The sequence below is a fragment of the Sylvia atricapilla genome, chromosome 8 (genome assembly GCF_009819655.1).
Source record: "Sylvia atricapilla isolate bSylAtr1 chromosome 8, bSylAtr1.pri, whole genome shotgun sequence".
NCBI lineage: Eukaryota > Metazoa > Chordata > Aves > Passeriformes > Sylviidae > Sylvia > Sylvia atricapilla.
In genome coordinates this window covers 25,389,741-25,415,828 of record NC_089147.1, presented here as the reverse complement: position 1 = coordinate 25,415,828, position 26,088 = coordinate 25,389,741, and the positions used below count along the sequence as shown (strand labels likewise).

General features: G+C 42.4%; 1 protein-coding gene across 1 annotated transcript in view; it reads right to left on the bottom strand.

Annotated features, from left to right (window-relative positions):
- Positions 1-21,134, bottom strand: part of TSPAN14 (tetraspanin 14) — a 34,655-nt gene extending 13,521 nt beyond the window's left edge. The window contains exons 1-3 of the mRNA XM_066324172.1: positions 20,939-21,134; positions 7,006-7,103; positions 30-80 (exon numbers count right to left, since the gene is read on the bottom strand). Coding sequence (XP_066180269.1) covers positions 30-80; positions 7,006-7,086 — 132 coding nt within the window. The 5' untranslated portion in view covers positions 7,087-7,103; positions 20,939-21,134. The remainder of the gene's footprint in view (positions 1-29; positions 81-7,005; positions 7,104-20,938) is intronic.
- Positions 21,135-26,088: the final 4,954 nt, after the last annotated feature.

The following is a 26,088-nucleotide window of genomic DNA, read 5'->3' as shown; positions in this document are numbered from 1 at the left end:
GAAGTAAGACCAGTCATTTCTATCCTTACCTTTTCACTCCATGCCCACAGACCAGCTGCAAGGAAGGCCACTCCAGCTAGCTAAAATTAAAAAAGAAAAAGAAATTTAATTAGATGTACTAAACAAGCACATTCTCAAACTTAGCTAGTAGCACTATTGCTCAAATAAAACAAATATTGCCTGTATTTTAGACAATAGTAATGGGACCTTCCTCCCCATAAGTCAATCCCTTATAAAAACTATTTGAAGGGCATTCCACAACATTTCTGCATTTTTTTAAATACAATTTTAAAAGTATTTCAATTTGATTCTTCACGATTACTTAAGAAGCACATAGCACTAAACAGACAATCCCACAGAGCAGCATGCCAGTGGGAGTTTATCCTGTCCCAATGATCTGCTATAGAACATCTGTCTGCCCACTAATGAAGATGTCAGTATATTTAATGCATTTTGATGTTATTTGCTATCTAGTCACTTAATAGTACCAATATTCTGGCTATGACAGTAGCCATGTTTGCTCCCTGTAACTTCTCAGAGTCAAGGCTCTCTGTATTTGCCTCTTCTCTGATTACAGTTTGTCTTCTGAATCCTTACTTTGTTTAAGCCCACCTGAATCAAGATAGATTAATGGGCCCTTTGCTTACTTTCCCTAAGCAACAAATCTAACTTGTAACAAGCCTAACTTGCAACAAACCCTCCCCTAATTCATATGTTTGCATAATAAATACTTGTGAATTATGGTCACTCAAACAAAGCACGAGTTCCTTGTTCTAATATTTTATTCCCTTTCGTCAATGGAGGTTGGAGTGAGGTGGAGATCAGTCTTTTCTCACACATAACAAGCACAAGAGGAAGTGGCCTCAAGTTGCACCAGGAGACACTTAAATTGGATATTAGGAAATAGTTATTTCCTGAAAGGGTTATCAAGCATTGGAGCAAGTGGCTTAGTCACCACTCCCAGACATATTTAAAGGATGCACAGACATGGCATTTAGGGACATGGACCACCTGGCAGTTTTGTCAGTGGCTGAATTTCACCTTAAGAAATCTTTTTCCAGACTAAATGATTCAATAATCCTGTAGAAAGGTCTGAAGTCGCCTCCCCAGTGCCAAGCCCTACACACACTGAAGACTAAATCCTAACAACTGAGAAACCACTTTGAAAAAGGAATCCTTTTCTCTAGGAAATGCAGCACCTCCCACAAACTAAATGGGCACCACAGGCAATTTTCTACAGCACAGGCAAGAAGCAAGAATGGAAACCTCTTACAGTCACACAAGGAAACAGATGTGTGAGTGTAAAATACTGCTGGGGCTCATGGGCTGCTTGCCCTAAGATCACCTAGGGCAAGTGAAGTTGTTCTGGGTTTATTCTGTGGGGCAGAGTGGGAGAAGGCAAAGCCGAAAAAGGCTGCGAGAATCATCCATGTTATTCTGTAAAAATCAGATTATGTCACACACTTCTGTCTAGGCAGGAATGCCATATTCTGGGCCTTAAAGATTGAGCAACCAAAACCACCACTGATACATGGACAAAGCAGTGCTAAATAACCTCCCAGATGTTGTTTAACAAGCAATAACACAGTAACTACTCACCTTCGACTCTGAAGCTAACACCATCTAAACAATCATTTGGATCAAAACATAACTTGAAAAATACTATTAAAAACCACATCAATATAAACACAGTATTGACCCAGATCTTAACCCAGTGACCTTCAGATCAAAAAAAGCAGGGAAAATAGTCAGTAATCAAACTTGTAAGTCATTAAGTGCATGTAATTGATGCATCCTTCATCCTTTTCACTCCAAATGCTACAGGAATGCTGGGAGACAGATGAAGACAGCTAGCATAATTTGCAGTAATCAAGGTAAATTACAAAGACAGATGGATCTTTAGAAACTTTTTCTACAGAAAACAAGGTAGCAAAAAATAATTGGCAAGACATATTCCACTCTCTGTATACAAATTAAGGGTACTAGAATACTAATATTGTGCTGTTGAATTTGCAAATAGGGTGACCTCGTCAGACTCTCTGCCTTTCACTATAATTACCTTAATAATTAAATTGTAATGGATTTTTGATTAAAAAATCCATTTTTTAATCAAAGTAGATTTTTCCCTTGCATGCATTATTCTCACCTTTGAACATGAACTTCGCTCTCATGTTTTTATAAAATGTTCAGTTTCAACAAACTATACTATTTTTGCAAAGCTATTTCCATAAACCTCTATGCAAACTATCTACAAGTAAAATAGAGTTTATCAGAAGGAAAATAAACTTATTAAACCAACTTGGATAAATCTACAACTTAATTCAGCTAAGACAAGCAATTCATAATTTTTACTAGAAGCAACCAAACCAGATACATGAAGTTTCTTAAGCAAAAATCCAGTAAAACACTACGTGCTTGCGGAAGAAACAAAGCCATGAGCCACTACACTGAAAGTGCAATTACCAAAACAACCGATTTGCAGCGAAGTAAAATAGCAGCAAAACGAAAAATGACATTTAATTCTTTTGCTTTAAGGACTATGTACGAGATACTTTAAAGTACCTCACTGGAAACCATTGTAGAACACAGCGTAGTGATCAAACTAGCTCAGAAGTCGGTGTGATTGAGCATGCCCAGAGTTCTACAGGGAATTAGCCCCAGGAAAAGGAAAACACCCTCTCCAACAGGCTTGCACAAAGGCATCCAAGTGATGGCTACAAGGCACATCAGGGAACTGATCCTGCCTAAACTAAAGGCCAAGTTTTAACCTTCTTCAGCTCACTGAACTAAATGGGTGAGTGAATGGGACAACAAGCAGCTGAGAAGAAGCAAGGACAACCAGAAGTGCTCCCTGGGTGACAGGAGGCTAGTGAGCTATTTCAAAAAAGCACAGCATTTTGAAATTTGCCTTTCACCAGAATCTGAATGACATGTGAACAGGAACAAACTGGAATTTCCAATTGACTGCCGTGCAGGAGAGTTTGTCATACACTGCATGAAAGGTTAGATGGAAACATATTCAAAGCAGCTCAATTGTGCCCCTTGAAACAAGAAACTGAAACACTACCAGCATTTGCTCATCTCCTGCTTTAGGACTGATAAATCAACTTTTTAAACATATTGCATCAAACCGTAGGCTCTGTTCAGATGTACATTACTGATGCCAACTCAGTGACCCTGTGTCCAAATTACCACTTTTAAGCATTACTCATTTATCCATTCCCAATCACACTGCAAATTCTTAGGATTCCTGTGATTGCGCTGTCAGAATCACACTAACTGAAAAAACAAGGCTAATTTGTTTCTCAAATGTAGGCAGCAGCTAAGTAACTCTTGCATACAAACTGACTGTGGGCCGGTCTGTCCCTCGGACTGATCAGCAGCAATAGGAATTGCACGCTGGTTTTGTATTCTCTTACAGAGAACACATTTCCCACTCCCTGGAAAATCCTATTTCACACTGCAGCTCCACCCCTGCCAGAGCAATCAGCAGCCTGCAGCCCTTCCTTCCCATCCTTGTCTCCTCAGAGAATCCTCCTCTCAGGGACAGGAAACCACCTGGTGGTACATTCTCTCCTCTTCTTGGCACAGCATCGCTGCTTCAGAAGTTCCTGGGAAAACAACATATGTAGCAAAACCAAGAAAATCTTAAGCTAACCCGGGTCTTCTCTTATTTTTCAAAGAGAGGAACTCAGAATCTTTTCCAGAACTGAGGAGAATTTTTGCCCTTCATCAGCATGTTCAGGGCAAAATGCCACATCTCCTATAGGATGAGTGACAAGCTCTGGTTTTGTCTCCAATAACCCTTAAGAATCACACACAGCTGCAGACTTTTAGAAGATAAATCCAGATGACAGTAGCTAAAAGCTGTTTTACCCTCTCCTCTCAATTCACATGAGAGACAGCTCATAAGCAACCTGAAACGCTTTGGTAGAGCACACATGCAATCCTTCACTTCACTGAAACAGCCACGGCCCAACTGAGGTGCAATTCTCAATCTATCCCCCCAAAAAACCCTTTCAACCAGGCAAAGCAGCACTGCACCAGAGCTTTCACAGAAGAGCTCAATCAACTGCAGGATGACTCAGAACAGAAAGGTGCCAAAACCAAGCTCTTCACTTGGCATTGTGGCTGTCTTTAAAATGCACCGTTACAAATGAAGTCATTTCACAAAAAAAAAAAAACAAACAACAAAAAAAAACCACACAACAACAACAACAAAAAACAACAAAAAAACCAACAACAACAAAAAAACAACAACAACAACAAAAAAAAACAAACCAAAACCAAACCAGAAAAACACAAAAAAAATCCCAACACACCATAAAGCTTTCAAGAACAAAAAGGTCCAGCTTTCTTATCTTGCTCTCTGCAGGGCTATCTTAATGGCTGTACTGCCTTATCATTAACAAGAGTACACTTGGACAAACTAAGTCCTGTGAGCATGCTTAAAAAGCAAGATGGAAACAAAGCAATCGCACATCAAAGTCATCCCTAGGCAGAGCCTTCCTTTGGCCTCCAGTCCCTCTCTTCAAAGAATAGGGGAAGTGATGTTACAGGCCAGCAGTGCACAACTAAAAGCCAGAACTTTCTATTCCCAAGTCGCTCACCTGAAGAGAATTCTAGAGGTAAAGGTTTACAGATTTCTAAAGAGTGATTACACTGAGCTTGCCGTTATTATTAGGCATATTTTCCCCCTGAGTTCAATATCTTCTTTCATCCCAATCTATGTGAACTGTATTTGAAGCATGACACAAACTGCAGTAACCACTCAGTGAAAAGTTTAAAAATTCTGCTAATTACTACACCACCACAGGCTCTAAAGTTTATACAGCCAATGATATCTTTGGAGCTACAAAGTTAACATTTACCTTTAATAAATATGACAGAAGAACAAAAGTAACTATTTACACGCACATAACCTGGTTTGTGTATAAGCTGTCCTGAGTTGAACATAGGAGAGCTCTAACAGCTTATATGAGCAAAAGGCCCTCTGACATCTAGCTAAATCCATTCCTCATCCACCTCTAGAGCAGCCACGCTAACAAATGCTCACAAACAAGTTTCCAGAAATACCAAGGAAAGTAAATCAAAACTAACATTCCCTCCTCAAATGCTGCTTGTGAGTTATGGTTACATTTCCCCTTCTGGTTCTGTAGTCCTTCAGTTCTTTCAAGGCACACAGAAAATTTACTCTGTTTCACAAATGACAAATTTGCAGTCATCCCAGCCAGCAGGATTTCACAGCCTCCTGAATCCTTGTGCCAGCTACATGATTCATGGATTGCCTATAGGGGAGCCTACCTTGAACATTTACATAGCTTGTTCTACAACTAAAGGTGCCAAAAATCTTATCAAAAGAGCTGTAGCTGCACATCATTTACTAGGTCGGCCTGATAATGTCAACAGAAGCATCAGACCCTTTTGTTGAGGAAGCTACCAAGACCTGTTCAGAAAGCTAATTCCTCCAGCCAACAGATCAGCTGAAACACACATTTTATTATGAATTCTCCTCAGTGTTTTGGCATCTCTAAGTTTTTCTTTAAAGAGCAGAAACATCTCTAGATCTTCATCATTCATCTCAAGAGAATACAGTTTTAAAAAAGTGAAAAAAATGTAATGACCGCAGAGAAGAAAAAAAGATACACAATTGATTCCTGTGAAAAAACAGAGGCAAATTCTTGACAGTCCTCTCCTTACAGTGAAGACAAAAAAATTCAGTTCTTAAAATGTTGTCAGAAAGAGTCTGTCATAGACCCCACTTCATGAGACGCTCACTAGAAAAAAAAGCAGAGGTCTAGAAGAATCCTAATACGTTCATGGACAAGGGTGTTGATTTCTCACATATCCCACCATGAACAGCCAAAGAGCATCCACAGAGTTGTGAAGTGATTTCTCTGAAATCAAGGACAGTTTAGCAAGTATCACTTCTCACTGTGACACACGCCACTACAGGTCCATGGGAATTGTACAATACAGAAGAAAAGGAACTGCAGAGCTGATGGCTGTAAGCACAATTTTTGACCTGATGAAGGCATCTTCAGTTGCAATAAAGAAAATATCACCCCTAATGAACACCTGCAGTATGCAATATTGTAGCAAATTAACCCTTAATGGAACAAAACTTTCTACACATCTTTTCTGCCCTGGTATCCACAAAAGGATAACTCCTCTGTGGCTTAATGCTACAGTATCATGTTAGAGCATTGCACTAGTAAACAAAAGGTGGTGACAGTAGCAAGTAGTTCTATGGTTTTCAGCAACTTTCCTGCTAGTACTGGACAAGTCACTGTATCTGCACTTTTCCAGGACTATGCATGCCTTTCCACGACTGCACTTCGTAGGACTTCAGGTACAAACTCTTTATATTTGACCTGAAAGTTCCAAAAAGAATTGAGTTTATCTGAATTGCTTCCTCAGATTCCCCCCAGAGACATCTTAACTCCTTCTAGTGCAACACTATGCACTAACTTTTAAAGGGTCCTCTTTTCCAAAACGGGTTCTTCATTAACTATTATACACATCTAAAACCACTCATTGTACCTTTACATGCTCACAATTCTAAACAAACACCATAGGCAGGTTAGCCCATAGCTAAGTATTTCAAGACTGTATCAGACAATCCAGCTGCCCACAGAGCATGACATGTGCTGCCAGCTGTTGACACATGTCTGAGGAAGCTCCTTTCTTCTCTTCTGCATAGTGCATTTACAGCTACACCACCCAACAATGACCAAAGATGATCTGAAAGGAAGTATTATAGGAGGATTCTTTTAACAGGGAAGCAGTAATATGGATACTGAGTCCTCATGCTTTCAATAATAATTCATTTCTCATATGGGATAAGCTGCTTCAATTACAAAACACCTAGGGCATACAATCCATCAGTTTTCTGTCTTCAGGCAACTATTTGAGCTTGTTCTCTTGAACAGAGTAATGAAGGTAATAAAACTCAGCTATGCCTAAACTATTTCAGCCTTTTCAGCCTCTAAATTTTGTACTCACCCAAAAGACAATGTTGTAGCTGAAGAGCAAGTATTTGTACCAACAGCTGACTTCTGCATTAGAATATCGGTAATAGTGCATCTTCTATAGCACAGCGTCTGCACAGAAGAGAAAGAATGACAGGATTAGGTAAAGATCTCATGAATAAAGGGTTTTTTTCCAGGTCTCTCTTGCACTCTTAAGAAAGGGAATACAGTAATCTGCACTATATGCCATCCAGAGGTATTTTCAAACTTCCACTATCCCCACATTTCCTCTCAGTATCTGTTGCTTTACAGACTTATCTTTAAGCACCCTAATGCTGTAACAGGGCTGGCAGACCCACAAAGCAAACTCGCTATACAGTTAGCCTAGGAAGATCTACATCAGCAAGCTGACACTCATCTGCCTTCCCACTCATTTAAAACCATTTTACTTCTGCAGATGGCTGCCTGGACTTAACCACAAACCCCGTGGATTGCACATCCAGCAATCCAGCTAGCAGGATACCCAAAGTGGTTACCTGGAATCTCTCAGTGTCTATGGACTGCTAAATATAAAAGGTAGTTGTACCCAGCTCTTCCACATTTATGTGTTCCTTTACCAGATCATCTCCTGTAGGAGGTTTTATTCTCAAGAACCAAGGTCCCACCGCTTAAAACCCATCTGCTCTGTGGAGTCTGGTTTGCTTCCTTACACCAGCCAGATAAGGTTCAACCGCAACTCCCACTTCTGCAGAAATGCCATGCACACGAAAAACAGAGAACAAGCTGTAAATTCACAGCAGGAGTAAGCACTTGCACAGCCCTCACATTCTGGACAGCTGAGTGCTGCCTAAGAAGATGAGCAGCATTTCAATCCTCCACTTCCTTGAGGTAAATGTCAGTGAAAGGTTTGAAAATTCTGCATCCTTGTTTCCTTGCCTTTGCAAACACCTCCTAAGTAGGACAATGTACTGTGCTACCCCAGTCATCCACAGACAGCATGTAAAAACCAAGCCTACCCAGTCAAGTCCGAAATCCAGACCATGGAATGGACAAGTGAACTGCATCACATTCACAGCTGTGAGAAGGTACACTAGGTTTTTTGGGCTTGTTTGGTTTTAAGGTTCTTTTCCTAGAAAGGAATCTGAACCTGAGTATGAAAAACACTCTCACTTACAGAAGAAACAAAAGTTAGCTTTGGGAATCCCATGCAATGCAGACTAGAGTGTGAATTAATACTTGAGCTTGGTATTTCTAGAGTTCGGATGTTGATTTCCACATAATTTTAACCAAACACTGAAGATAAGTTTTCTTCCTTCACCTTACCAATTATAATCCGCACAGTCCATTTATAGCAAAAAACATTTAACTTTTGTTAAAGCAAAGGAAATTGTACTTTATGGCAGTACAGGCAGTTACAGGAAAGGACCTTCCTACACGTGGTCCAGTCATACCATGTAAAATGAGTTCTGTAATTTAGTTACGGACTTTTGCAATCCATCCAATGTTACAGACAAAATTTAGGAACCTTTACAACTGTTATGAATCATGGCAAAGAACTCTTGCCTAAGCACCCTTCTCCTGCTTGTCTAAGTCCACGACTGAGTGAATATAAGAGAAGGAACAATGTTCAGTTTTCCCAACTTAATTTCAGTTTCTAGCTCCAAACAGCAATTTGTATTTCAACAGTCAATAAGCATACACTTGTCCAAGCCAGTTAAACGTTCCTGAGCAGGAGAGAAAAGAGAGGGTACAAGAACAGAATCCCACTAATCTGAGCAGAATCCAAGACTCCAGCTGCATGAGTGTAATCCCATTTTACAGCAGCACACTGGCTGCCAGTGAAAATATATTCTCGAGATGCAGATACACTGTGGCCTCCATCACTGTTCTGCCTCCTTCCTGTGAAAATCAGGAATCTGGCAAAAGACACGAGCAGCAACTGCAAAATGCACATAAGGAGCACTGCTTTTGGTGCTGCTACATCTACAAAAGAGAAGGCAGCAGGTTGCATTTAGCTAGCACATCATTAAATTTCACAAAAATGAGGTTATGCTACACAAAGAGGCTTAAAATATAACCCGAGGCAAAAAAGCAAGCACATCATTTCAGGACCTGATTTACAAACAAGGTTTGAAGACTAACTTTTTGTTAGGTTACCCTCCCTGACACTGGACTTAAATTCAACTGTTCAGTCCCAACTTCACTGAAACTATTCACAGGAATAAGAGTACTAAAAATATCTTTATTGATAAGCACTACTCTCCACCTACCTCACTGTTTTGACCACCAGCTTGCAAGATATATCTCCATTCTTGAAACAACTGCTAAGATGTGCCAGTCAATACCAATCAAAATCCTTCAGCAGAATGAAAAAGCAAAATACTTTTTTCAACATACACACTTCTAAATGCACAGAAATGTTGTGGGGGGGGGTGTATTACCGGTACTAGCAAGAAACTATCCTGCAACAGCACACAGCTCCTCAGACAGATATTACCTTCCAAACCACCTGCCTATCTTAAGAGCTGATTTGGCTTGCTCTGTGCTTACCCTCATCAGAATTCTGTGTTTCTTGACAGACCACTGTACACTTTACGGCTGGAATGGGAGTAGTATAATAAATCTGAAGTGCAGGTATGCGATTTTTCCCCCCTAACACTACAAACAAACGAAGCAGCCCACTCAAGACTACACAGCCAGCTTCCCCGTGTTTATACTAAAAGCAGTCATGTTTCCTAACACAGAAGGCATCTGTTACCAGTCTAGAAATCTGCTATGTCAGTAATTCACTTCGTTCACAGCACAGGCTGCATAGCTATGGTTAGGCAATACTAAAAACCCTTGGAAGATTAAAGCAGTATGTGGGCAGCACAGCCTAATAACATTCTCCACTGTGTTTCAGACAAAGCAAGTCACAGTGTGTCAGCTGACAGTTATCCCCCACTCACAGCAACAGGAATTTCTAAAAATTAAATACAGAGCACTGCTGCTTTGGTAGAACAATTTTGCCTTGGTGTTTACACCTTTAGTGAGGGGAAAAATGTAGTCATTCATCAAGAAGCTACTGTCATTTCCAAAGCTTTTCAACACCCACAATTCCACTCTTACCTTCAAAATACTACAGCAGTGATATTCCTAATATATATTCCCAATTCTCATAAAACAGATGATGTGATCTATAACTAATCTAATGTAGATATGCAGAGAAATCCTCACGGGTAAGATGTTAAGCCCAAAACAAAGTAAGTTACCAGATTTAGGTCCAAAAAATTTTTTTAATCCTCCAGAGACATTTACTTTATAAGGCAGACCTAAGTCACACTGAAGTTCCAAGTTCAGCCAATACAAGTTCAGCCATATAGAGAGTCCTGATCCCCTTCCCTGCTCCTCCTAAAATCCACAACCAATAATCAACCTACTCAGTGGAGCAAACACCCACACAGCAAACCACTAGCAAATCTTCAGATCAATCCTGTAATCTTGTACCACACACCAAGAAGTAAACAGTTTTAAGCCTTCCAATCTGCCTTTCCAGAGCATGAACAAATGTGTGGGGCAGCCAGGAGGTGGCAGGAGAACAAGGATGGGACAGCAAAAGCAGTGCTGGCTTGAGTGTGCCCATGGAAACACAGCACCCTCCTAGTGCCAGCCTACAGCAGCAGCACATCTGAAGCCAACACGCTGAAACAGATGAAGCCCGGGGAACAGGGGCACAACTGAGGCAAGAAGAAAAAAATGTCATTTGCCAAGCTGTTGGCTCCTCCACCACTGTTCATCAACACAAAGCATTACATCTACATGAAGCTGGTGAAACAAAAGGACAAAAGATAATCTACTGAGGAGGATTTTTTTAAATACTGTACTTTTGTCTATGACTTGTTTTGATATTACTCAGTTCCACTCCATCAAGACCAAATCTGTCTCAAAAAGCATCAGTTTATTCAAGACATGGTGTCATTAAAAACAACTGTCATTCTTTGGTCAATCATTAGGGGGTTTTGCGAAGGTAAAAGGCAGCCTAATCTCCAACCAGGCAAAATTCAGATATATTCTTAGGACCTTCTAAAAATGGAACAACTAACAGACACCTACAGACTGCTCTCTCCACATCCTAGAGAGGTGACCACCAAAGGGGTCCTAATGTTCTGAACAGTATCTCGGTGCCAGCCATCAAATCTTCATGCGAAGGGGCTGAGCTGGTACAGCAAAAAAACAAGATAAACTGACAGGATTTGATGCTCTTACAGGCTAATCTGCTCCTGGAAATAGACAGTAGTCCTGTTGATGACTCAGGAACACCAAGCAAACGTGTCATTTTGCAATTTTGTCTCCAAGGAACTCAGACTAGGGATTCAAAAAGAACAGAGAAGCTTCTCTGAAGGTATACAAGTACATTATTTAGTCCTGCTGCAGTTCAGATGAGCAGAGAAATATTTGCTCATTCTTAGAAGAAATCTGAGGATTAATCAATAAAAGGATATTTCTTAACCTAAAAGACAGATACCTTTAATTGGTTATCCCTCTCTCACCAGAAAAATAATGACAAGCAACGAATTTCAGAACTCAATGGAAAACATGGCCAAAGCCACACAGGATTCTTAAGACATCTTTTGCGACCCTATTTTGTATTGCGCTGAAGACTCAAAGAATATGTCAAGCAGAAATTGCTACACTGTAAGCAGTAAAAAACAATCCTTCAGAGAAAAACAAACCCCCAACCTGTATTGGGAAAGGTTTCATGTTTCAGTGACCAGGGTTCATCCTGTTACTGCATCACAAACCACAACACAGGAAAACTTGTCAGAAACCCACTCCAGGTCTCTATACCTCACGCTCCTTATGCGGCACTTTTGGCCAAGTCCCTACTTCTATGTGGATGAGTTGCATCCAAAACACCGTGTAAGTGCTCAGAACTCAGAGTAACACTCACAAAGTGGACACTCCACATTCTTGGGAATAAGCTACGTGGTCATCAGGATCCTCTTCTGAATTCCCCACTTGACTAACATCACCAGTCCTCTGGCATAAAGGCTCTACACTGCACAACTGTAATTCAAGGAGCTATTCAAGCTATGATTCATGGATTCTTTTCAGCTCCATTTGATTTCTTCAACTAACAGAACTACACTAAAGATTTGCAGAAGGCGAGTAGATTCAGTACTGCTCCCACAGCAACTCAAAAGCTGTAACAGAGGACAACAGCAGTTCTACCAACTACTTTTCACTGTTCTTCATACAGAAGCTGCAAAAGATACAGCTGGCTGGCCTTGCTTCCATGTGAAGTATTTATTCCTATTCACCAAAAGAAAGCAACTACTAATATAAAAAAAAAAAAAAATCCCCAAAACAAAAGAAGTTCCAAAGATTCCATATTTACATTTACACAAACCAGTCAGGAAACCAGTCAGTAACACAGTGGAAGTCTTGCAATTCAAACTACAAATATTTTTAGTTATTTACACTAAGGAGAGGCACAATTCAATTATCCACAATTTTAATACATTTATGCTAGTTCTGCCTCACTGACCTCAGGTTTGATCGAGTAGTAACTGAACAGATAAGGTAGTTCTGCTGCAGCATATGGTGCTTGACAAAGGGATCAACTAAAAGGTAACAATCTCTTGCCTAGCTCAAGGAAAATCTGAAAAATTGAAGTAGCTGACTGCAAACAAAGCATATACTCCACATTCTGAGTTAAAGAAAGACACAGCACAGGAAACAGAGAGAAAAGGAAATGTTACATGTAAACTTCATCTAAAAGTCAGCAATTCTCCCAGAAGAACACAGTAGAAGACAGACATATCCTTTGTAAGTTATCCATCTCTTTACTAGGATTTTAGGAATATAGAGAAGAGCACAAGCATGGGATGTATTCACTGACCATATCCTCAAAAGCACTCTGGAATTCAAGTTCAGTTGGATTACACCAGAGTAAGTGACAACACTAGATACTATCACTACAGTTCAACAGATGCCTCATTAATGTCTTTGAAAAGTTTAGAAAAATATTTCACGTCTATGAAAACTTCTTATAATAAAGCTATTGAGCAGTTTCATCTGAATAGGACCTTGCCTGTGCTGCAATTTATTCACTATACACAAGAAGCCACAAGTGATGCTTTCCTTATACTTCACATCGAGTTCAGGTATTGGGCAACACAGAGCCAGTTAGTCATTCTGAGCAGGAATTTATCCACCCCAGGGTGCAAAACCTGTCAGAACAAGCAACCAGAATAATCTTGGCTGACCCAAACTTCTCAGTTGCTTTCTACTACCTCTCATGAGAGCAGATACACACCCCCTCTCTGTAACATTATCAGTTGCAAGGCAAAACTCAGCCTTAATTTAAAATAAGCATATAATTTGATTTTTTTTTTCCCTTCTAAGGGAAGGTTTTGGAAGCCGTACAAAGCAAATATCTTATCTGAAGAACCAGAACTTCCAGTTTGGGGAATATTTTTACTTCCATTCAGTAATCCAACAGTAACAGAACCTATTTCATAGACTTTGTCTGCTCCCTCCCATACCTCCACACAGACCAAAAGGTTTCAAGAATAGAACGGGCCCCTCCATTTGCTATACCACTTCATATCACAAGAGAGAAAAAAAAAGCCAGGAAGCCACCAACTTTCTTTGCTGGCAAATACACTCTTTTCAGAGAACAACCCAAATTTTTATACGTATTGTGACTTTTCTCCACTTCCAGGAATGCCACTTGTTCAGTCTCAAGTTGTATTTCAGTCTAAAAGTCTTTCCTTTTCTCTTTTCATAAGGAAAAAGGAAAAAAAAAAATCCCGAGAGACTGATTATAGCAATATACAACAAAGATGTGATGAACATATAATTTGCTTTGGGTTTTGTGGTTTGTTTTCTTAAAAGTGTTCCTTGCTTTGGATATAATGTGCAGTCTGTCTACATCCACACCATATTTCTTAGCCTTCACAGTGAATGTCCCTAAATATGAATTTATATATAAAAACAGATATATTACATATAATAAAATAGATATTTATTTTAACAACGTAAATCAGACCAAGGTATTTCTTAGTTAAAATAAAACACCTTAAAAATTCCAGGGTTCAAATCTGATCTCTAGTAATGAGCATGCAAAGAAACAACTGCAATACCTGGATAATACTAGTTACATTCACCACTTGTTTTGTTTAAACAACGCTGACTCCATGTCACAGAAACAAGATGTGGAGTTCAATACCTAAAGCCTCTTTGGTTTTTTTTTCTTTTTTCTTCCCACCCACCCCAATTACCAGGGCCTATGTTTTCAACACCAGAGGAACACCAGGAAATGCTACTTTTTGGGGAAAAGCACGGAGGGTTTGGGGACAATGCTCTCAAAGCTTTCTTTTGCTCCCCTCCACCTCCAGCAATTGCATTCGTAACACAATCAGGACAGCCTCATTTCACTTGCCAAGGACCACAATCACCAGCTTACAAACCTCAAGAGAAAATGGCTCTTTCTAGCCACGTAGACAGCTCAACCACCATGTAGTTCAACTCTTTATCTCCCTTCTGGTAAAGAAACACACTCTTGAAACTTGCAAAACCCAACAAGAAGATAAACCTCTAAGGCAGCACTGGAAAATCTGAAAGATGTGACAGAACATACTTCACCAATGTCTCACAATCCTAGCCACTGCCAGCTCTTCAGCAGAATAAATGCCTCAGCCCAAATACACAGGAACAAGTTAATGCTTCAGGAGTTACAGCAAGTAGGTTGGCAGAGCACCCTGCACATGCTACCACACCACAGGGAAAAGATTAAAAAGACAAAAACCAATGCTGCTTCGGGACAAGCTCATGCTTGAACAGCTCCAGCCCTTCCCCCAAAAGCCAGCGCTCTGGCAGGTCGTGAGAAAGCCTTGACCGTCTCGCCCAAAGTCTCTGTATCCGCCCCTGGGGAAGGAGGAAAAACAGGCTTTCCACCTCTCCAGATGATGCCAAGAACAACACCGTGCCACGCAGAGATCAGGGCAACAAAGGCCGTGAAGGGACACAGTCAGCGCTGCTTCCAGCACAGACCTCAGTCTGCAACAGCTAATTACAAACACAGCAGCAGAATTAGACAGAGCTCAGACACAAACACTTCCTAACCTGTGCCTTCAGTAAAACGAGAAACATACCTCCTGATGGAAAAAATGTGACAAAACAGGAAGCTGCCATCTGAATGGCTACACAAGCAGCACAGCTCAGATAAAACACCACCACAGCGCTGAACTGCACCTTCCCTTCTCACCTGCCCAGCTGGATAGGCTCCTTCAGCTGAACGCTCACGTTTTGCAGGAGCAGACCATTCCTGCAGAAGTGACACAAGGGCTAAGACCACTTTGTCAAAATATCCTTTGCAAGCTCAGCACAGTGGACACTTAGCAAAGAAAGCCGCCTTGCTGTCTTCCAAGAGTCATCTCACCAATTGCTTTCCAAGAGTCATCTCAGTAATTGCCTTCCATTAGTTTCAAGTCAGACGACTTTTTTGATGAACCTTCCTGCTCCACAGGCTTGCCATGCAGCCAAACCGAAGTAACTTAGTACTCAGGGCAGGGTGGAAAGCTTTGCTGGTTTTACCCTTCATTAGATACAGCTACACCACTGCAGGCATATTTCACCCCCATGAAGTCCTTCCCTGAGCACCATCTAATAGTCAGCTGTTGAGGGAAACCCAACATGCATCAAAAGAATCAGCTCCATGCCCCGGGATCAGAAGGCTGCTGTCAGATGAAGACCAAAGTCCAACTTCTCAGGCGTCTCTCTTCAGATCCAAGTTAGTTGAGGCTATTTTTGTTTTCTATTCCAGAAGTTTTTAGATGTCAGTGAACATATTTCAGGATCCATTTTATGCCCCAATGCAAAAGAGTACATAACTTGCCAAGCTGAACAAATGAGGTTTTTCAAAATATTAAAATTCATAGCATTCAGCTGCCTCCAAATACTCTGCTTCATCCTTTAGCTGCAAGTACAGGAACTCAAAACACCCAACTTTATTACCTGCAAGTCCATCAATTATTTAGAGAAAGCTCCTTTCCAGAGAGACTCAAGCATCAATTGTTAAGTCTTTGAGCAGGAAACAAAAACTGTGAAAAGAGGAAAAGAGATTTCTGGAGAGGGCTGTTGGGCCACATGAACATACTTGGGGTTGCAGACTGACAACTTGCCTGAAACAGATCGAGAAGGCCAAAATAAAACCACCCCTAAAGCCAAAAGCTCATGTGCACACACAAGCTCATCAAGTACCTGAGCCATGAACGTCCTTTATCAGTTTGGTATAAATGCCTGTTCTCTAGCCCAGGAGCATAAAGCAGAGAAAACTTCTCTTCTAATACCAAGACAACACTCAGTAATGCTTACTACAAAATTCAAGGGGAAGCAGAGCCCTGTGTTTTCTACATCCCTGCCTTACCCACTCAGGTTCAGATTGAGGATAAAGACAGGCCTAAGATTTCCAGCTTTTGCACAGCTTCTGAAGGCAATGACACAGAAAGAGCTCTCAGAACAAACACAGGTAAGCATTCAGCCTAGATAAGAGCAGACTGCATGTGCAATGAGAATGCATACTCACACGTATCATACATAAGCTGTGCTACAATAAAAAAGACAAAACACTGTTACTTGGCTCCCAAAAAGTTGAAGAAAGACAGGAAACACTGAAGCAAAACAAGTGCAGATCCTCCCCCGCCCCCCAAACAGGCTGAAGCATACTTTGAACCAGAAAAGAAAATAAACTTATTTTTAAACCCAGTTAAGAGCCCTAGTTCCTTTCATGACCAGCATCTTTTACTTCCATTTGTTAAAGGTTTCTGCACAAGTGATAACACAAATCACATGTGAATAATCAAGCAGAGTGGTTCTTCTCTCTGAGGGCTTCAATCCCAAGACTTATGTCAGACTGGTCAAAAAGTTTAGCAAAAGGTTGGCCATTCAAGGCAGTGGTTTCAGCAGCAAACATCACAACCTCTTACACAGTGAATTTTTAAGGATCACCACTTCTGCAGGTGACCCTCAACACCTGCACTTTGCTGTTATCCTCACCTGTGACATTCCCAAAATAGAATTTGCCCAACAAAGATTTTTCAACTGGCTGACCATCTGAAAGCAGATTTTATCCAGAATATAGCTGTTTTACAACATAAATATGACATTCAGCTATAGTTAAGTAGTTAAATCGTGCATTTAAAATTAAATCATCAGAGCTTAGACATTTCAGCCCCTCTCCTTCCTTTTAGACTGCTAAATCAAAATTCAGATTCCTGCGATGCCTTGGGAAGGCTGAATGGAACAGAGACTGGACAGAGCAGAGAATAAAGTAGATATTTATTAAAAGGCCTTTAAGGGTACACCTTGGGCAGGACAAGAGCCTGGCCAGGGCTACACCCAAGGTGGACTGAAAATGGTCACAAAATGGACGGCCAGTCATGTGGTTTCACACTTTTATAAATTTTAGTCCATTTGCATAGTGGGGTTTAATTGTCCAATTACAGCTTCAGATTATGAAGTCCCATCCTCATTTTCTCCCTTCAGCTCACCGTTGTTTGTGCTTCTGGGCCTGAAAACTCGTAACCATTGTCCTTGGTTTTCAGCAGGAAAAGGCTTTGTTTTGTCTGCTAACTCTGTGAAGAGAGCTTACTTAATATGAGGCTCAGAACTACAACCCTAGGCAGCACAGAATCTGAAAAACATCAAAGTTAACACTTAAGGCATCACCTGTATCCTTGGGAAGACCCAAACTATTACTTTTTAAAACATACACATATCTAACCTTGATAAGCTTTGTTCTGGCTATCTCTGACATGGTTCTTAACCTTTACAAGATCCTTTTGTCTGAGCACGAGCCAAGGGATCAAGGAGAAAGATCCTCTTCCTGCCCAAACGGCGCCAGGGGCTGAAGGCAGCATCAGTAGCTCCACCCAAGCCACGAAGAACAGCACAGCTTGGGAAGAGCCAGAGACTTTAGGACTGGGCAATACCAGAGAGGAAGACACAAGACATATGCCCACCCTTTCAATCTAGAATATAACCTTTGCATCTAGAAAGAACTTCTGCTTAATTCCCCTTTAGTAACGGCCTGCACCATTCACAGTTTGAGAGTCTAATTTACTTTATCTGAGCTACTTCAGCTTGAAGTAAAATGAGAACCACAGCATGTTCATGGATTTTGTGAATTGCAGCCCACTCAGCCTCAGAAATGCACCACAGGTGGCAAAGTATGAAAGTCTGTTCTACCAAAAAACAGGAAGTTTTGACAGAGGAAGCCACAGTGCAAAGCAACATGGCACACAAGTAAAGTGTGTCTGAAATCCACAGATTTTTCCGTACCCCACCCAGGCGAAACCTTTCACTAAAAGCAAAAAAATAAAGAGAGGCTCTGTGGAATAGTTTTGACAATCACCCTGCGAACTCTACTTCCCCTCACGTACACCCCACTGAGAATTCTGAACTAACACAGGGAGATCAAAACAAGAGTTTTATTTAATCACACTTAGCACTGCTCAAACTGTGCCACACCTAATCCACAATGAGAAACTTGACAGACTATGAGAATCAACTGTAGCAGTTTGACAGCACAAAAATTCCTCTTTTTTTCCAAACACCCATTTACAGGTAATGGCACACTAGCAACCACCTACTAAAACTTCATAAACCAAATAAAAATACCCTCTAAGAAAATCAGAGGTCAGCCTCAAAACAAAGCAATCCAATATTCCTCAGTTTTTCATTAGGAGCATACAATAAACTCATTCATCATCCAGATATAACCAAATTCATAAGACACCCTGCCAAAGATTTTCTTGCTAAACCCAAGAGCAAAAAGTTATGCCTTCAATACCAAGGAAAGCATCTCAATTAAACAGCATCTTAAGGCTCAGAGCAAGGGCTTTCCATGGTCCTTTCATTAAGTATGACAAGGCCTAACGCCAGTAAAAGGCAGCCCAGAACACACCCCCTTGCAGTCCTGTTAGGTTTGTTACCTGTGTGAAGGCTCTGCGCAGACATTGCCCCTGGCAAAAGATGACACTTTTTCCTTCTTTTCTGCCCGCTCTTTTCTACCCTCCCGCTCCCCACAAGGAGGCAGGAAGGACGGGATAGAGGCTTTAAATAGGAAACAGTAAGATTAGTTTCTCTACAATGCACTAAATGTCAAGCAAAGCCTGTGACCAAAAACAAGACTTAAATGAGCTTTCTTCTGATTTGGGGACTGGAGATAATGCTACAACACAAAGGAAGCTAACTGGATCTTACACTAAAAACCTGGAATTTACACTTTTTAAAAAACAAACAAACAAACAAAAAAAAACACACACACAGAGCACACACCAGTCAGAAAATCAGCTTCCAATGACTGGAAACTGGAACAAGATCACAAACGCAAAACACCTGGAACAAAATCAACGCACACAAAACACCAACTCTGTACTTGCACATTGTTTTTTTTCAATATAAATGCACTTTCAAACTTTTGGAAAGCTATTTCTAAAAATTCCTGTTTCAGTGGCACTATAGTTTGGAAGAAGACAACCTTCTAAGGACAGGCAACACTAGATTCCATCCTCCAAGAACAGAGCTAAAAGGATATAGATCACACACTAAAAGTACCTTCTTCCAGTGTCATTAACCAAAGCATAAAGAACACCATTCTACCAACATGTGTCCTGAATGTCTAAAAAAAAAAAAAAAAAAAAAAAAAAAACCCCAAAAAAAAACAACAAACCCAAACAAAAACAAAACACACAAATCAAATCAAAAGCTGCAAAGTAGTTTCTGCCACAGCTCATTCCTACATCACCCCAATGACTAGACTTGAATTCCCGCCTGATTTCCTCTCTGCACACAACTCTTCTGAAGCAGATATCTTATCAAGCAGACAGGGCTAGCACCTCAACCTTCCACACCAAAGCATTTCAAGTTTCACACATATTGTGAATACACAGCGTCTCAGTGCTGATGCCTTACTCCCTGCTGGAGACAGCCAGAAAAGAGATGGATCATCTCACCAGAGAGCACTTATGAACAAGACACACCCTGTGTTTCCATCCTCTAGGAACTGCTTCCCTTCCATTTTATCCAGAGTTCTAGGTCACAAGGCTTATGTCTCTATAAAAAACAAACAAAAACCCAACCAAACTAAAAAAACAGTGCTGGAAGAATTTTGTCTTGCCAGTTATTTTAAAAAAACCCTCACACCTCCACCACCACCTCCTTGGAAGACCCACTAAAGAAAGGAAAAAAACACCCAAACAAGTAATTTCTTTTACAGTATGGGTTAGATTTCTTTGTTGGGCTTTATTTCTTTCTTTTTTTTTTATTCAGAATGCCTCAAAATGAAACCGCTACGTCTACAGAGAGGATGGAAGGTCAAGCAAGAGGCAAACCAGAACTGCCCACGGAGCATTACCTCTGGTACCCCGTCGCTGCACGGCCGGGTCTCTTACGGCAGGAGGCTGAAAGGGGGTCAGAGAGGCCGCTCACTACCACAGCCTACAGGTAATTAAGGCAAAAACATTTAAAAAATTAAGTTATGGGCCTCAATCCTTACACCCACAGCGCTCTCCGAACAGCCTGGGCTCTGGCAGTAGCCGGGGCAATGGCGGGGAACGGAGCGGGCAAACTCCGGCTGCAACACTCCGAAAGGCCTTTTTCTATTGTTTTTATTGTTATTTTTCTCCCTCGTGGCACCTTAATGAGACAAGCCGGCGCGAACTCCCAGAGGAAACCTCACCCGGTCTCCCGGGCTTCCTTTAATGGACAAGGACAATGGCAGGGGCTCGCCATAGCCCCGCGCTGCCGCCAAACTTGTGCGGCGGAGCGCCGCTCCCGCCGGCTCCCCGGCCGCCAGGGCACGCTGCAGGGCGCCGACCGACCGCGGGGAGAGGGCGGCAGTGCCGCCGCTCGAAGACGAGAACGGGGCAGTCCGGCCAGCGCGGCCGGCGGGCGGACACCCGGGCCGGGCAGGGACTCACCGGGGCAGCAGCCTGCTCGCTAAGTTTCGCCGAGCTGGGCGGAGGGCGAGGCGGCGGTCGGCGTCGGCGGGGCTCCCTCCGCTGCCTGGGCTAGTCCATGGACAGGGCAGCGCCGCCGGAGGCTCGTCCCCGCGTCCGCTCGGCCGGTGCACCAGGCGGCCCCTCCCCGGGCCGCCCCGCCGCTCTCCCGCCGGGCCGAGGCAGCGCGGAAATGAGCGGCCGGCCACGCCCGCTCCGCAACGCAGCCGTGCTCCGCACAAAGGGGCGTGCAGGAAGGCAGCGCTGCCGCCGGACCCCGCGGCTCCCGGCAGGCCGGCCCCCGCCCCTCACGGTGCCCCCTGGCCGAGCCCCGCCGCTTTGTGTCCTGGAGTCGTGCCGTGGCCCGGGAGCCGCGGCCCCCGGCCCGGCCCTGCGGAAGGGGCTCAGCCCTCAGCCGCGCCTCTTACCCCGCAGGGCTGCAGGACATGAACCGGCGTGTCGGGGACAGCACATGCTGAGTGAGAGTGAAGGCGCGGTCGTGCTTCCCCGGAGAGCCGCAAGGCGAAGGAAAGGCATAAAATAAAACGACCCCCAACGAGTATTTTGAGTCTTCGGGCGTTCCAGGGCTTTTGCGCGGCCCGGGGGAGACGCTGGGCCGAGGGGAGGGAAGGCAGGGTGGGTGGTTTGACCCCGTGCGGTTAGCGAGCGATAGCTCCGGGCTGCGGCAGCCGCCGCCTGGCAGGTGGGAAATGCTCCACCGCCGTCTCGCTCGGCTCCCGGCCTCCACCCTCTCCTGTTCCCTTCCCGCACCCTGTGATCTCTCCTGACACAGGGAAACGCTTTTGTCACCTTCATCCCCTTCCTCATGTAGAGCAAAACTAATGTCTTCATGCCTCGCTATGAAAATACATTTGTATGCAGGAAGCGAGCGCCAAGGGAGGTAGCGCAGCACCACACGTGTTCTTACGGGCTGCCTCAGTGTCTACATTTCCTTCACCTGCTCCAGCCCTTGGACACTGAGGAATTCCTTATCCCCCCTTGATCAGGATCAAGCCCCCTCACAAAGACAGCAGCAATCGCACTGAAGTGAAAGGAACTGTTGAGCAATCAAACGGTGTGAGCTTAGCACTTCTCTCGTGTGCTAGTTCTCCCCTCATCTGACGGCCAAAAGCGTGCTAGAATTAATGGTAAATGCACAGCTCCCCTCAGCTATGCCCTTCAGATGTCTGACAAAGCAGACAGCAGTGTGTCACTCCCTCGCCGGTCACCTGATCAAGATTCCTTCTCATTTCCCACATGCAGTTATTTAAATAAATGGGGAGTTTGGTTGAGTTTGAGTTTTTGTTTGTTGTTGGTTTGTTTTTAAAGGGAGGGAGAGTATTTGCCTGCCTCCCCCAAGATTCCTCAAGTCTTCTTAGAAACCAAAGCAAAATTGAACTGTTAAAGCTGACAGAAGATGCTAGAAGAACTACCTGAATTTTGAGCAGAATCTAAGAGGGGAAGGGGAGCTCGGAAAGGTCACTGGATTATCAGATGTTAAGAAGAACTAGAGATCCTTTCTCCCTCTCAGAAGTACTGAAGTAATCTCCCAGAGCACTGAGTCACATCTTCAGAAAGTCCAGAGCCAAGGCAGAAAGCTCTAGTATGCTGAATCTGTAAGAGATAGAAAGATGGTGCAATAGTGACTGCTAAGATTCACGCGGGAAAATTGGAAATTTCAGGGAAATTCAGCAGTTTAGGATGTAAGGACTGTGGAATTAGGAAAGGCATTTGTCGATAAAATAAGGTTCTCCTGCAATTTACCATTTGTAAAATGGTTAGTGTTAGCAGTTCACAGCATGGTTGAATTGACTGTGTTCACTGTTAGCATGGAGCTGGTTCCAACAGCCTCTCTGTGCCCCATTTATTTGCCTTTGACATTATCTCTGCGCAGTGCTTCACTGTGTTGCCAAGAAAATTGGAGTAAAAATCTCATCCATCACAGAAACCATTAACTAAGTGCTAGGGCAAATTGGAACACTTTTAAAAGACAGTCACTTCAGCAGTAAGAAGTATAATAATCCTTCAGGAATGAAAATAGGAAATCTGATTTTCTTAAGTGAACGTGTGCAGGCTGATGTTCAGGTATGGGTAGTCAATGCTGTTTCCTCTGATTACTGCAAACAGTGAATGAAATCATCATGAGGAGTAGCTGGTGGGAAAAGGCCTGACCAGAGCTGTTCACCACGGTGTATGTTCAACATTATCACCAAATACTATTTTTCAGTGTAAAAAAGAAGTCTATTTATGGAGGGGACATCCAGAAATCAGAGTTACAGTTGGAATTGTCATGTGATTTCGATAATTATGAGGTTTAGAGAGAGGGGTGTGCAAAGAAACAAAGCCTTCTCAGAAGCTACTGAGAGACCTTAAGCAACTTCAAATACAAAGAAATCAGTAGCTGGATCTAAAAGAGAACGCAGAAATATTTTAGGGAAAGCCTTTATAACACGTTCGAGATCGATTAGAAGAATAATAAATTAGGATGAAACTGGTCACATACCATATACAAGTCGAGGGGATCAGGCTGAATCGGTGATTTAAGTTAGTCCTCAGTCCCACAGCGAATCCCCACCTCCCCCTGCTGTTCTCGGCTCCGGTCCCCTCCATCGGCCCGGACAGTCCGTGCGACAAAGGCAGCCACGCACACGCCGGCAGGAGCGGGAATTGGGACCACAAAGGCGCAATAAGTTAAATTTTGTATGTATTGCAGTGAGTCGGCTAATAATTTATTCCCTCTGTTTAGAAAGATCTATATACCAAGACTGCGTCTGTCAATACAGTATATCCTTCCTCCAAGTTTCTTATTCTTAAAAGGAAAACGTCCATAGAAGTGAAAAGATCGCAGGAATAGATGTTTCCAACAGCTTTCTTCCAGCCGAATCAGACCCTACAGTGGTCTGTTGGTCTGTTCCTGGAACCTGTTAAGCAGATCTTCTCATCTTCTCCTGCAGAAACCCCCTCGGGTTCACGGCTCACCTGCACTTGGCCTGGGTAGCAGTGACATCCAGCGGTGCGGGGAGAAACAGAAGCTTGCTCTTTTTTTTTTTTTTTTTTTTTTTTTTTTTTTTTTTTTTTTTTTTTTTTTTTTTTTTTTTTTTTTTTACTACAGTGCGTCGCAGGAAACGCATCGGAGAATAGCCGGGATTGCTTGGCATTCCTGCCTCGTTGTGGATATTCGCGAATGGCATCAAGGACAAGCAATTTGACAGACGTGGGAACAGATAACCCGCATGGGGAAACAAAAATGCAGAACCAAAACCACCCTCTGGGCCTGACCGTCTTTCTAATGGCCCTAAAAGGACACTGCAAATAGAAAATGCAACTGGCGATCCCTCAAGTTGAAACAGAACACACTTTCCTATATTACACCTACATTATTGACTTCACAGCATTTTCATTCTTAAAATATTTTTATTAACCCTGGCTGCATGCTGAAAAAAAGATAAATGGGCTGACAAACAGGGAAAAGCTGATTGAAGAGAAATTACTACAGCAGAGTTTTGTTTCTCACACCCTACCCTTGCACTTTGTGCACTTTCCTACTGACCTGATCCATCTTCAACCTTAAAATGAAAATAAATAGAGTATCATCCTGCATGGGTGCAAAATGCACATCTCAGAATAACAAACAACCTTTTAATTATTAGTTTCCACTAACCAGCTGAGTGTTAAAGTATGATGCAATATTTGACATGCTGAGAAGTGATTTAGATTTTGAGTACATGTCATGTTAAAAGAAAAAAAAAAAAATCAAAACATTAAATGCATAAAAGGAAGTGGGCCAGCAGAGGTAGCTGTTAGCACAACAAAATCAACAACTAGTACTTTTTTTTTTCAGTGAAGATTCTAAATTCAATCTGCAATATTGGAAATTCACTTAGATTTAATTTGTTCCTCCTTTATTATTTTGCTCTAATTTTAGTTATTTGGGTTAGCCCATTTCCAGTGGTAATTATCTATTCCTAGTTCCTATGTATCACCTATTTTCTACCTTTCCTATTTTTATTTTGTCAGTATGGGGTTCAAAAAGTATGAGTGCACTCCAAATAATCCCACGGTTGGCTTGAAAAAAAATCAGATGTATCAATAACAATTTTTCAGAACAATTTCAAGTGTCATTTTGGCCTTCTAAGGCTCCAGATTTTGACTAGATTTCTGAAAGACACAGTTAGAAAACTTTGAAATCAAGAAGTGCACTAACTGTTTATGGGAAATAAGGAAAAGACCTTGGTCTGATGTGGTTTCTGTATACATCCCTCTGAGGAACCTGCCAGAGCAGAGAACTTTCCGTTTTCATGAGTACTTCAATAAAAAGACTTCATGGGTCTTTCTAAAAAGGTTTTTACACTACAGGAACACTTCAGCATGGTGTAGCCTTAGTGATTTATGTTTGACAGCCATCATACTGCCAGTGAACATTCCAAATGCAGGACAACAGCTTCCTGCTTGTTTCCACTGCCTGTGGGTAGGCTGAGAGCAGGGCTGCAGCCCCACAGCATCCTTACCATCATCTAAGGCTCCCAGCACTCTGACTGGGCAGCCAGCTCTGACAGAGGGTGGAACTCAGTTGCCTGTACGCAAAATTGTAAGGAATTACTTTTCAGATCCAGCAGATTCTACACACACTGCACTTTATCTTCAATTTCTTGGAATTTATCTGGCTTACATCCCATTCTCCAAGGACTGTTTATGCCTTTCACATTTCGTGTTTATGTGAAATGCACAAACAGCCCTTGGGACAAGGCCTGAAATGCAGGTCTAAGATCAGTACCTCCTTTGCTGGTCTTTGTGCAAGATCTATGCTCTGCAAATGGCACAGCTTTCAATTTCCCACGAGAAGGAAAACTCAGAACTCTACAGAAGCCATGATCCAGAATATCCAGCTGCAAGATCTTTGTTATTCACAGCCTCTTGCAACTGTAGGAAACCATAGCTCACACCCACTGCTTTTAGCACGTCTTGTGTTTCCTGCCACTGGCAGTCCCGAGTATCCATATGCAGACTGCAGATAAGTGGGCATTTCCACAATGCTTTGGACTTTTTAGGGGCTTGGTGTCAGCCCACTATACCAGCACTGCCTTTCAGTGGTAAACCCCAGGAAAAGAATCCCTCAGGCACAATTCTTTATT